This window comes from Panulirus ornatus, chromosome 14 (genome assembly GCF_036320965.1).
Source record: "Panulirus ornatus isolate Po-2019 chromosome 14, ASM3632096v1, whole genome shotgun sequence".
Classification (NCBI taxonomy): Eukaryota; Metazoa; Arthropoda; class Malacostraca; order Decapoda; family Palinuridae; genus Panulirus; species Panulirus ornatus.
Genome location: NC_092237.1, coordinates 47136557 through 47150310, shown reverse-complemented (window position 1 = coordinate 47150310; position 13754 = coordinate 47136557). Strand labels below are relative to the sequence as shown.

Below are 13754 nucleotides of genomic sequence, written 5' to 3'. Positions count from 1 at the left end.
AACACAGTACATATTATACACAGAATCTCTCCAAATGAACTTTTAATAGTTAGGAACTGAAAAGAAATGCATAAAACATCAAAAGATTTGATGCTTATGTAGGGATTTGTTTGATGTATGAGTTGAGAAATAATGGCCAGTTCTGGTCAAATGTTCTGCTTTTTTTTTTTTTACAGTCATAACTCTGAGGAAAAAAATATACTGGTGTCATAAATGAACTTTGATGTCGCTGCCAAAATGTATATCCATGTCGAATTTGAGTTGTTGTGGGTGATAATGAAACTGGAAAAGACGATAGGTCATTAAAATCCGGTGATAAAAGGGATAGTTGACAGATAAATGAAAGCTTATATGGTAACAGTTATGGAAACCAAGCCACAGGTGAAATACAAACAGAAATGGCAATGGGATTGAAAAATATAGTAAACTTGCAACGAAATGTATGAGGTAATAAAACAGGTTTGAGAATGTGATGTTATATGATGATGGTTGTATGGAGGGAAACTACCAATGGAAGATTGGACATTGAAAGTATGAAAATGACAATTGGAAACAAGCGAGCAAAAAAATAGTGTGGGAGCACAAGGGAGCGAGAAGGGAATTGAAGATATCAGAAGGGTGTTTGGAAATTATGCGAAACCACACTAATGAAGAAAAAATATTCTACAAGGTTCTACCCGGTTATTCATCGGCAAAAAAGGGACCTGGGTATTCTTAGATGACAGTATATGTTAATTATGAACTTTAACATACGTGCTTTTTAAGGCGCCAATCACGGGCACTGGTACCCAAATTTGACAAGGCCAGGGTTGTTGGAAAATAGAATTAATCTCCAATTCTTCAGGTGATATAAATTTACCATAAAGCTCATGTGATCGGTGTCGACACAGTGAGCATAAATCCTCCATACTGTCATAAAGCAGCCCAAACAGGGGTTGAGTCTAGTGCACTTATACATAACTGTGACTGCACGAGGTATAATTACAGATAATGTAATTGCCATCTGCCCAAATTAAGTCGAACGCTATCATCTGTTAAATATCAACTGAATATAATAGACTATGTTTATCGAATACGCATACTGGTTATAAGATCTTTGGTTGTTAATGTCCGTTTAGGATAAAACATACATTTGTGTCTTAGATGCCTGGTTTTTTTGCTGGAATGTTAAACTTTTTTCATTTTGATTGACAGTCTAATATTAGTAACAATGGAGTACTTGGGTTGAAGTCTAGGCTTTATTACCTAGATGCGTTTCTTCTTTTATCCTTTCTTTTAATCTTGCTGGATTCCTTAGAAACCTCCAACCAACTCAAATTCTTCAAATCCGTTCCTACAAGTCAATCCTGAAGAAATTTAACATGTCTATACAAATCTCGACACCTTTACCTGATATAATCATGCTTCACTTAATCGATTTACAGAGGTGAGCATCAAATGCGATGTTTTAAGATTACATCATGAGCATTCTACTAGGGCAGATTGGGGGAGGGTAGTCCTCATTTTAACCTTTGCTGCCGTTTTTGGCCCGTGAACTAACCACGTGCGCATTTGTTATGGCGGCGACGACGGCCCTCTAGCGACGGGCGCGGGAGGCTCGGCTCCACACTGTGAATGTTTGGCCAGTCAGCTGTTGGAGTGTGTCGGGTGGAGATGTGTTCTTGAGTCTCGTTCTCTCCAGTGTTTTGGTCACTGAATAACAAACATGGAGTTTAAGAACGGGGTTTTCAACGCAGCAAGGGATGGCAATCTGCGTAGATTAAAGGTAAGGCTATGTATGAGATAATATTAATTCATCATTGAGAAGAATATTGATGACTATATCCTGTGGAGCGGTCGGCCTGCGAGTTTTGGCATGGTTTGTACGGCAAGGTCAGGAAGATTCTCGGCCCTTGACTTCATGAAATTCTTATTAACTTTGGGAATGTGGGTAGATGGTGATGTGGGAAGGGTTATATGTGGTATAGTTTTGTCATATTGTACGCCACGAGAATGTAAAGTGTGTGAGAGCCATGTCTTCCTGCTTGACGACCATTTCGACCTATGTTGTTTTGTTAGGCCTAATGGGCTTTCTTTTTGTTGTTGAGAGTGTATTTGATTATTTCAGCTACAGTGACATATTGATTCGTCACGAGCACAATAGAAATCATTTTAGCGCATTGGGAGACTAGAATCAGATTTGGCAGACGACTATCATCGGCTCGGTGGCACAACGATCTGTTAACGCTGACGAGGAGGATAACAACATCACACTAACAACTTACTAAGTTATGTGTTGCTTAACAAAATTGAAAATTTTGCATGCCAATTTTATTCTGCTACAGGATTATATTTTTTAAACTGGAAAAACCATTTTAAGTAATTTACGTTATCAGTATAGAAAAAAAGCATTGGGGTTTCGTTTAGAAATTTGGTTAACTATATTTTTCAAAAGCTGAGTTACACATTAGAATGGTTTATTAACTTCCAACTGACCCTCTGGACAGAGCGTCCACCTTGCTAATCGCTAAACCTTGGCCCTCACCATTAAAATTATAGCGAGACCAGTTTGCGCACCCATCACTGCATGTCCTGACAGTTGTAATGTGAACAGTATAAAGACTAACGTAATGTTGACAGGCTTCGAGAACAATGTTTTGCCAGTAGAGTGTGTATTGAGTAGGGTAGATGTCTGATTTTACACATTTTTTTCTTTGGTTCTCTGGGTCTGTTATATATACAAATCATGTGAAATGGAAGTTGTGAAACACCCACGATAGTTATTTCACAAGTATATGCATCAAACGAAGGCATAAGGATTATATTGACCTCGTATTATTGTAGTGCACTTCTCCAGTAGGACTCGCCAAAATTGGACTAGGATGTTCTGGATTCGCTACCAATGCGGAGGCCAAAGTTGCTTCAGTCGTAGACAACCTTTTCCCTAAGATTTTTACTGACACCGTCTCGGGTGTTTTATGAACCGACTGGAAAAGCTCAGGAAGGGTCATCTTCCGTTTCTAAATAAACAGTCAGGTTGAAGTTAGACGTTTATTACCTTAGGTATTTAATCGTCGTCTAATTGTATACGTACCTAAGAAATGTAAGGGTGATGACAAGAGTGAGGTAAGGCGAGTGCTTACACTCCTAATGTTCGACAAGATAGTTTGCGGTTTCCTTTGATCATTTGGGTTTTCTTTGCTTGCTGTGTTTGGTTTGTGAGCTATTATCGGGGTTACATATTACCTTAAGTGTATGCATGCAGAAAGCTTCTGTTTCGACCTGTTCACTTTTTCCCCCTCATTGTGTGGATTGAATCATTGCTGTGCTGTGTGCGAAAAACGTGCATAGTTTTTACGTTTTTGTGGAGTCAGAAATACCCTGTATAGAGTTACTTGTTACAATGGGGGAAAAAGGAAGGATTTTCTTACGAAACCTTACGTTCTAATATAATCAAACGACGAACACTACCGTAAGGGACACTACAATGTAACCAAGACATGAAAACACGTTAGGAAGTGGTACATATTTTTAAACGCTACCAAGTGACCTTTGTAAGTTAAAGGAAATCTTAGGATAAGATAGAGAACCCTATTATACTTCAGATCTTGATTATGAAAAATTATGTTTATTTGCCTGTGCCTTTGGGAAAAGTACATGAAGTTGAATTTACGAAAGGGAAGCCACGTATCCTTTATATTGGTAATAGTCTCCGTAAGTCTGTCCTCACAGCCCGTTTCTACTCAGGCTGGTTGTTGGGTCGTTGGTGGACCAAACTGTTGGAAGCTACTGAATGCATGCCCACGGAGCTGGTCTGGTACGCCTTGTCCAGAAACTTCTTGCATTTCTTCACTCTGCATCCCTTACAGACAAAAGAAAACGTTACGTTGGGTAGCTTGTATTTGTGCCGAATTGCCCATACGGTATAAATAGATTTGGTAAAGAATTTTTTTTAATCCGTTCACTGAAAGTAGTCTTTGGTAAATACAAAAATCAGTAGGAGGGGAGTGAGCGGGGTGCTAGAAATCCTCGTCTCCCGTTTTTTATTTTCCAAAAGAAGGAATAGAGAAGGGGGCCAAGTGAGGATATTCCCTCTTCGGCTCACTCCTCTGTTCTGAACGCTACGTCTTTGGTAAATACAAATGAATCGGTAAGTGATAATTTTCAGTATGAAGTTTGATTTCGTATGTCATTCCATTTGATTTTAAACTCGTTCATTGGTAACCTTGTACAAGCATTTTGGTGCTCGAGTAACGGACTCACCCACTTGCACCAAAACTCAACGGACTCAATCACTTGCACCAAAACCTAATCATTTTCATCGTTATCCAGCCATCTCTTCCCTGACCTAGAAATTTGCACCTGTCCAGGACTCGCACCATTACCCAGCCAGTTGCACCATATGATCACTTTCATGACTCGTTTGTACCAGGAATCAGCCATCTGTTCCTTGACCCAGTCTTATGCACCTTAACCCTACCAGCCGCACCATGAGCCAGACATAACCACGTAATTATATGTCATGATCAAGCCACCCTTAAGACTCAGACTCAGGTCACCAGCATCATGACTCGGCCAGGTGTACCATGATTCAGCCACCTGTGCCATGACCCAGTTGCCTTCACCTTAACCAAAGCAACTGCATCATGATCGCACCATTATCATGCCCCTTACACCTGCCCCACTCATGACCATTACAGTTTTTACAACATATTCAGTTAAACGTGTTTTTAAGGATATGATCGTTCATATGTTGACAGCCACTTAATTCAGTAACGTTTAGACAGTCTTGATCTCGACATTGATTTGTTCCTTTGCCTAAAGTTTTTAGAGGATCCCAAATTATGATAGGTTAGGAACGACTGTAATTGAATGTTACCATTATGTAGATTTTTTTTTTATCCTGGTACCTCCACCATATGAACCTTGTTACAACCACCTTTAAACATGAGCTCTCTGCCACTATCGCAATCTATTCACTTAGTCTCCTTTAACCCACCCATCCGCCCATTATATGCCATTTATATGACCCATTTGGTTGTAACTGGTCACGAAGTAGTTTGCCTCACTTCAGGTAGAAGTACAATTTTGAGAGCTAAAGGCCAACGTAATTCTATTTTCCTAGTTGAAGCTTGCTGTCAACGATGAGAGATGTAAGTGGGCCTCAAGGTTAAAGGTTGCTGGGCTTCGATGAAAATGGCGAGGTTGGAGACTCTCCTCTTTGGTTATATGCTGAAGGCAAACGATTACACCTCTCCACTAGATAAGCTGATGGAGGTTAGAAACATTTCTCTCTCTAATTTTGTTCGTTCATTATGTTGCTTTCGCTTGTCCCACTGCAGTATCGTGCATATGGTAAATGTTACGTTAGATAAATGTTAGGCTGATAATGGAATCCAGTGCCCTACGTATTTCAGATACCTTGAAGAGTGTAGTGGTAGATGTCCATGTGTGCATTAGATGGCGTGTCAACTTCAGGCAGGTTATGATATACATTTTTTATATGAAACTTATCGAAACTGACGAAGAAAGTTGTCAGATAAGGCAACACTGAGGTTTGGAGGTTATGGAATTTCCCAGGAGAGAAGCAGGTATTGTGTACGAGGAAGGGTTTCAATGCCGGCCACCTCAGGAAATGTGTGCTAGATTGGTTCCAAGAAGGTTTATATGGAAGAACACAATAGAAAGCTTATATATATATATATATATATATATATATATATATATATATATATATATATATATATATATATATATATCTTTCTTTCATACTATTCGCCATTTCCCGCGTCAGCGAGGTAGCGTTAAGAACAGAGGACTGGGCCTCTGAGGAAACATCCTCATCCAGCCCCCTTCTCTGTTCCTTCCTTTGGGGGAAAAAAAAAAAAAAGGGGAGGATTTCCAGCCCCCCGCTCCCTTCCCTTTTAGTCGCCTTCTACGACACGCAGGGAATACGTGGGAAGTATTCTTTCTCCCCTATCCTCAGGGATAATATATATATATATATATATATATATATATATATATATATATATATATATATATATATATATAATAATGATGATAATAATAATAATGATAATAATAATAAAATGTGTGATTTATGTCGTGTGACAATTGAGTTACTGAGGTGCCCGGATCCCTCGTATATTAACATTTTGAAAGCTAAATTTTATCCTTTATATGTGCAGTCCTGATGAAGATACTCTGCTGCAAATATAACTGTAGTATAAGGGTTCAAGACATGATATGTTCCATGAAGAAGGAAGCCTACTTATATATGTTCCTTGTGGAAACTTAAGAATTTCAGGTGTGCACGAAATGAAAGTAGTTAGTACACATTTTGTCATGTGAGCCATATTAGGTTGCAGGCATGTCATTATCCCCATGGTCTTACGAAAGAGCCTGTCTAATCATCAGAATCAAAACCTTCAATTTGTATATTAAAAACAGCAATGGAGAATGTTTTAATGGTAATTCCATTTCAATTATACTGCTGCCCTTTTGCGAACACTTTTTTTTTTTTTTTTTTTAAAGATTAGCAGAGACATGTAGTTACAGTACGAACACATAATGAAAGCAAAATGATCTGAGGGGCTCCAAATGCAGAGACAGCGAAGAAAACTTTTTTACTTATGATTTTTACAGATAACTTGAATTTGACTGGTTAACCATCTGGCGGCTCGGTGTGACGGTTCGTGTGGTGTGGGACCTTCACGGTGATAGTCTTGTGTCACTGGAGAGGTGAGGGGCGGAAGTGCTGAAGGTTGGCTTGGGGGTAAATGGCAGAGTTTACAATAACATCAGTTCAAGCGTCAGAAACAACTACAGGAGCGAAAATTGATGGTCGATTGTACCTTTCTTACATATACTCAAGAATACTGTTTTTTTTTTTTTTTCAGTTGATTCTGACACCTTTTTATTGAATCTAACCCTTCTTTTTTGTAATGCTTCCTGCAGTAGTTTCTAAATGCCATTTATATGACTGGTTATTGTCATGCGTCATGATACACCATAGGTTGCGGCCCTCGCAATTTTATGATGTATATGCATCATTAGTGTTGTTCCTATGTTATAGATGATATTTTACAAAATTCGTCGCAACTTGATGTTTGAAGGAGTTGCTCTGGTGTCTTTTTCTCGTTCCTTCGTAGGTATGCTTTCAAGGTAATTTTATCCCGACCTCTGTGACACGTTCTCTCAGGGAACAGGCCTACCTGGCAGAGGATCTGTTATATTCTTCTGTTCGCTGGAACTTCGTTCCTGTGAACCCTAACAGACATAGAGTTTATCGATTGCTTTGAGTATCCAACTGGTGTGGGCCTTCTACCAAAGCGAGTCTTACCTACGATATGTCACCGCTTGCCTGAACATTATCCTATAAGTTGGGAAATAGTTTAGAGACCGTAATATTTTGTAACGTCACCAACGCTGTAGTGGATGTTAATTCCCATTGTCTTATAATTTACCTCAATTATCTGTGTGTTACATACAGAGTACAGTGTGTAGTGCGTGACACGAATGCTAGTGTACTTAACATCTGACTGCATGACCTTGTACTAGAATTTCTACCCCCTCCTTCTGGGCGTCATAGATTAAATTCACAGCTCGAACGATTTTCGACATAAAAACTTTTGCCGTGTTTATTTCATAAATGTCGCAAAACTTGTACTGCATCGGTAAAAACGTCATGACACTTGGCAAACGATAAGACCGAACAAGAACAAAAAAAAAAGATACATTGTTCAGCAGGATAACAGGGGAATTAACAGCCTAGATTATTGGCCAGCAAGATTGTCTGTCTGTCACCATATTTTTGAAATCAAATCTAAAGGTTTTTAGGACAGTCATGAAACATTGTGAAAACTCGTACAGGCTCATTTCTCAGCGACTGCACTCATGCTTTTCATAATTTCCATAATATTTCTTTGTTGATTTTTTGTGGCATTGTTCACATCGGTCGTAAAACACACGTAGTCATCACACAAGCGCGTGCACATAATATTTTTATTTTGAAAACTTCCTCGGGCAGCGTTCATGCATTCATGGCACGTGAGGTGTATAACGTGCCTGCTGATGCGGAAGTATGCACATTCCCCTGTACGTTGGAATTTTATATTATTTCTCCAGGACTCACTCACAGATGTGGATCGATGGCAAGACTTTGCGTTGACATTACAAGTTGTATCTTGATGTTTTAAAAGAATTGGAGAAAGGATCAGGTTGTAATACCTGTTATCATTTGTGTTCGTAGACCATGTCAGGTTAGTTGGTTAGTTGATGTGTACCCTTGTTTTAACATTTTATTTGTCACCTTCTCCACTCCTTGGCACTGTATCTTTCCGTGGTAGTGTCCAATAACCAGCGTTGGTATGTTCTGTTGCATTCCGGTGAAACCTAACGATGTTTCAAGTCAGTGATCCTTAGCTTGAAGCCTAAGATGGAGTCAGCAATTTATGTGACAGCCAGCGCCTTAATTTCCGATCACCAGCTTGGCAAAATGAGTTGCATTTTGGTTAGATATAACGTGATTTTTTTTTTTTTTCGTTAGTCCTAAGCGAGATTTTACTCTTTGATTTTGAAATTTCATCAATTTTCAGTCAAATGAAATGAAAGCTATCGGGACTTTGCATCATATTAAGGTTGCGAAGTGTACTTTCCTAACAACCTAGCTGTTTGTCGCTCTCATACCTGACTAAGTGTAGACTTAACCGCAGCTTCATATATTTTGCTTATGATACCAGAATAAACGCCAGAACATATCTTGTCGAGACATTTGTAGACTGCCACTTAACATCAGTAATATCTTTTAGCCCACTGAAGATATTGCTATTTAACGGATATGAGGTAATAACAACTACTTTTTTGTTGGAAGATAATACATAGAAGCCTATAGACTATCAGACACAAATAAATACGATGGGAAAAAATGGGGAACAAATGTTTTAAGAGTATGTATGAACAGCCTTTCCCCTCTTGAAAGAAGGGGTCTGGATCTTACTATCCTTAAGACGAAAAAGGCTGAATTATTGATGATGATGGCCTTCAGAGTACACATATACCATGCAGACTAGAATACCATTTTGCTTACATCTCCCCTCAGGGCGGGCAGAATTGTGCAGTTGGAAAGGACACAAAGATCAATCACATTTCTTATTCATCCTGAACCACTGAAGGCATTAGGGTCGGACTGGAGGAGTATTTAATGTACACTTGAAAAATAGTGGGCTGTGTGGATTTCTATCAGCCTGCTTTAGAAAATATCTCTGGCTTGATAATACCCAAGACGAGATATATGGGTGCTATAAAGATGCTATAACTCTGCTAATTTCAGCACACTGTCAGCAAGGATTAAAGATATGGACTTCTCATTGGAACACTTTAGGAACCAACCAGGTTTTAGAGGATATCTAGACCTATGGCTGAAACTGGTGCAGCTAGATAGTTCTCGTAGAATAAATGATCTTCATTGGGTGGGCGTTCATTTAATGAGAGTTGCAAGTTGAGTTGAATCCATAAATGTTTATTGTAGTTTCGTCACAGGCGTCCAAATGTATTTACAGTCGCGTCTTTTGTGTAACATTGTCGAGGATAAGAGAAGCAGCAGTGCTACTTGGCTTTGTGCTTTGGAGTTAGAGTTGCCTCCACAACCAGGTCAAGGTATAATAGATTTATGCGGTGGAATAGCCAAACAGTATCAGCAACTTTCGCGTATCAGGGCCCGAGGAACGATATTGTATTGAGTTGCGGGACTTTGTAAACTGTAATGGTTAGAGATATGAATCATGGAGGTTCATAACACAAACAACTAATTAATTTCTGAACTTAAAACTGAAAATGGTTTCGTTGCCATCTATTAGAACTGTTTTCAGTGTTGCCAGATTGTTACAGAGTGATAAGGTTTGAAAGTTTAATCTAGCATTTGTTACTTATGGTGAGCTTTCACGTTTAAACATTTCCATCTTGTACAAAAATGAATATTTCGAATTGTCTTTCACGATCAACACCACGTCTCTAAAGACGAATTCATTTTAAGATGATCCTTTTCTATGTATTGCTTTTTCATTAAACAAAGACGGGGACGTTACAACATTGAAAATAATACTAAACACATTTTGTATCGAAACATTATTTGGATGACACGAAATAAAGACGCAGACATTGTATCCTCTCGTAGAAACGTGATAGAAAACAGAATTGAAGTTATGCTTTTGCTCATTTTGAAAGTTGGTGACCATGTGATACTAGAATAGATAAGCTGTTCGCATACTGTTTTGCTTATTAGAATGTAAGTCTTTCAAGAGAAAAAAGTAACCATGGTTGAATGGCGGTTTACATAAGTTCGTTTTCATCGGTCGTACGATGTGGTAGTAAGTACATCTGAGATCTCACTGAAGTTGTTATCATTGGCATGAACGAGCGTGCAAAATTAACCTTACTGTGTTTAGGTATTTGGCATCCTCTCGCAACACTGCGGCCCCCCATTCCTCTTGTAACCAAGTGAAGTCATCTCTTGAGAATCTTTGTGCTGGTGAATCATAGGGCTGGACCCCTGGCCTCAGTCCTCATTGTATATCGTGTGTGAAAGTTGCTCCTTGAGAGTGCACCAAATGTTAACCTTTCTGTTGAGGTGTACTGGAGAGCTTGGATGTTGTCTGGCAAGCGTTATACCCTCGCCTCATCACGGTATCAGGATATTGGTTATCTTCCCGCTGATGTTGAAGCTGTAAGATATCAGTTTCATATTTATCATATATGCACTGCAATGTCTTTAATGAGACGGAGCCCCGCGTACTGGAACTAGTGCAGCTGGATCGTTCTCGGTAAAATAAATGGTTTTTAGTGTGTGGGCGCTCATTTGATGCGAGTTGCAAGTTGAATAGATGCATATTTAAATGTGTTCTCAGCACAGGCGTCCAAATGTATTTACAGTCGCTCCTTTTGTGTAACTGATTTGATCAGCACTTGTATTTGATGTTTACACGAAAAGTGGTGGACAGATCTGAATAGAGTGATTCAGCTGATGTAAAACAAAGTTGCTGGTCTCGTTGTTTGCTGATGGGATGAAATCCCTTTTAATATTTTACTTTTGCGAAAGATAATAGGGTTGATAATTTGGAGAAGTAAGATTCAGAGGTTCTGTAGATTTACGCAAATCACATTAGTTTGAATTGGTTTGAACAAGTAATGAAGAGTAAGATAGATGTGTGGTAATGTAAAGAGTGTGGTTGAGAGAGCAGAAGAGGATGTGTTGAAGTGGTTTGGACATATGGAGAAAATGAGTGAGGAAAAATTGACAAAGAGGATATATGTGTCAGAGGTGGAGGGAACAAGGAGAAGCAGGAGACCACATTTGAGGTGGAAGGATGGAGTGAAAAAGATTTTGAGCGATCGGGGCCGGAACACGCAGGAGGGTGAAAGGCATGCATGGAATAGAGGGATTTGGAACGATGTGGGATGCTGGGGTTGACGTGCTGTCAATGGACAGAATCAGGGCATGTAAAACGTCTAGGGTAAACCATGGAAATGTATGTGGGGCCTGGATGTGGATAGGGAGCTGTGGTTTCGATGCATTACTCATGACAGCTAGGAAGTGAGTGTGAACGAACGTGGCAAAAACTTTTTAGTCAGTTTTCTTGGCGTTACCTCGCTGAAGCGGGGGGCAGCGATGCTGTTTCCTGTGGGGCGGGATGGCGCCGGGAATGGATTAAGGGCAAGTATGAATATGTACGTTTATATATATATATATATATATTCCAACTCCCCCCATACACATGTACATACACACGTCCACACACGCAGATATACATACCTACACAGCTTTCCATGGTTTACCCCGGACGCTTCACATGCCTTGATTCAATCCACTGACAGCACGTCAACCCCTGTATACCACATCGCTCCAATTCACTCTATTCCTTGCCCTCCTTTCACCCTCCTGCATGTTCAGGCCCCGATCACACAAAATCCTTTTCACTCCATCTTTCCACCTCCAATTTGGTCTCCCTCTTCTCCTCGTTCCCTCCACCTCCGACACATATATCCTCTTGGTCAATCTTTTCTCACTCATTCTCTCCATGTGCCCAAACCATTTCAAAACACCCTCTTCTGCTCTCTCAACCACGCTCTTTTTATTTCCACACATCTCTCTTTACCCTTACGTTACTTACTCGATCAAACCACCTCACACCACACATTGTCCTCAAACATCTCATTTCCAGCACATCCATCCTCCTGCGCACAACTCTATCCATAGCCCACGCCTCGCAACCATACAACATTGTTGGAACTACTATCCCTTCAAACATACCCATTTTTGCTTTCCGGGATAATGTTCTCGACTTCCACACATTTTTCAAGGCTCCCAAAATTTTCGCCCCCTCCCCCACCCTATGATCCACTTCCGCTTCCATGGTTCCATCCGCTGACAGATCCACTCCCAGATATCTAAAACACTTCACTTCCTCCAGTTTTTCACCATTCAAACTCACCTCCCAATTGACTATATATATATATATATATATATATATATATATATATATATATATATATATATATATATTGCATGTCGATTACTTAATGAGATCTTGTCCTTGACAAATTCTGTTAACTTCAGCTATCATTATATACTTTTTTTTATGAGGTTTCACGCTTCACCACACATGAGGGGCGTGTACTAAATGTAGATTTGCAAGAACATGTTGTACAGAGTTGTTTACTGGCTTACTGCGTCTAAATTTTTCATCGGCTTACATTCGGAAGTGACACCGTACTGGAACAATAGACTTTGTAAAATACCAGTCCTTGACCTCCATAGGTGCGATAAGCAGAGAGAGAGCGCGCGCACCTCAAACATCTGGGGCCCTAGACTTGAAGCCAGCTATCCTCGGAAACGGCATGGGATGTATAGTAAAGAAGTTTAAGAGTGCACCGGACAAGTGCGTACAAAGTATGGTAACCAGACAAGCCTCGGCTGTGGAGAGAACTGTGTGGGCCTGAGAGCTGCGGCTTCGAGCAGCTTGGTCAACCCCATCCAGCCCGTGTCCACAGCCTGGGCTGTGGTGGGTACAAGACCCCCAGTGTTTCAGTGGATGTTCTTCCAGCCTTTCATTCTTCGTCCGCACTGAAAATAAGTGGCAGGACTTCAAGTTATCATGGTTACTTGGCCCGTCCGCCTACTGTGATTGTTACGTGTTCGATCATCATCACGAGGAACCGGCAGACGAATATGTGAAGTTAAGGATATGGTTGGTTTCATGTGAGGGACTGGCATTGCACCGTCGAGGTACGGTACATACATTGCATTGTCATGACTTGGGTCGGGAGGATTTATTGAATATTTGAGGTGTATTATTCCAGTGATGGTGGATGATTTGTTGAATATTTGAGGTGTATTATTCCAGTGATGGTGGGTGATTTATTGAATATTTGAGGTGCATAATTCCAGCGGGAGACCGTCCGACGTGGACGGCTCAAGAGACGAGGAAGGTAAGGGCCGACTAGGTGGCAGGCTGTCTGCTGGGCTAGGTTAGGACGCGTCTTTCCCACGCCAAGCTCTAGGCCGGATGCTGGGGGCCAGGAGGTTGCCGATGTTGATCGTGTTAGCTTAGCATGGCCTCGACTCTCGATTTTTAACTTAGTCTCTTTTCTGTTTCCTGCCTTCTGTAAGTCGATTTTGAAGTTGCTTTATCACATTTGTTTATCATTCCTGTCAAAATGTAGACATAGTCCTGACGGAAGAGACTTATTTGCTCATTGTAGTGGAGCATTTGAGG

General features: G+C 40.2%; 1 protein-coding gene across 1 annotated transcript in view; it reads left to right on the top strand.

The window, feature by feature from the left end:
- The first annotated feature begins 1606 nt into the window (after positions 1-1606).
- The window catches only part of LOC139753376 (protein fem-1 homolog C), a 273427-nt gene continuing 261279 nt past the window's right edge, over positions 1607-13754 (top strand). The window contains exon 1 of the mRNA XM_071669802.1: positions 1607-1765. Within this exon, the coding sequence (XP_071525903.1) occupies positions 1706-1765 (60 nt within the window). The 5' untranslated portion in view covers positions 1607-1705. The remainder of the gene's footprint in view (positions 1766-13754) is intronic.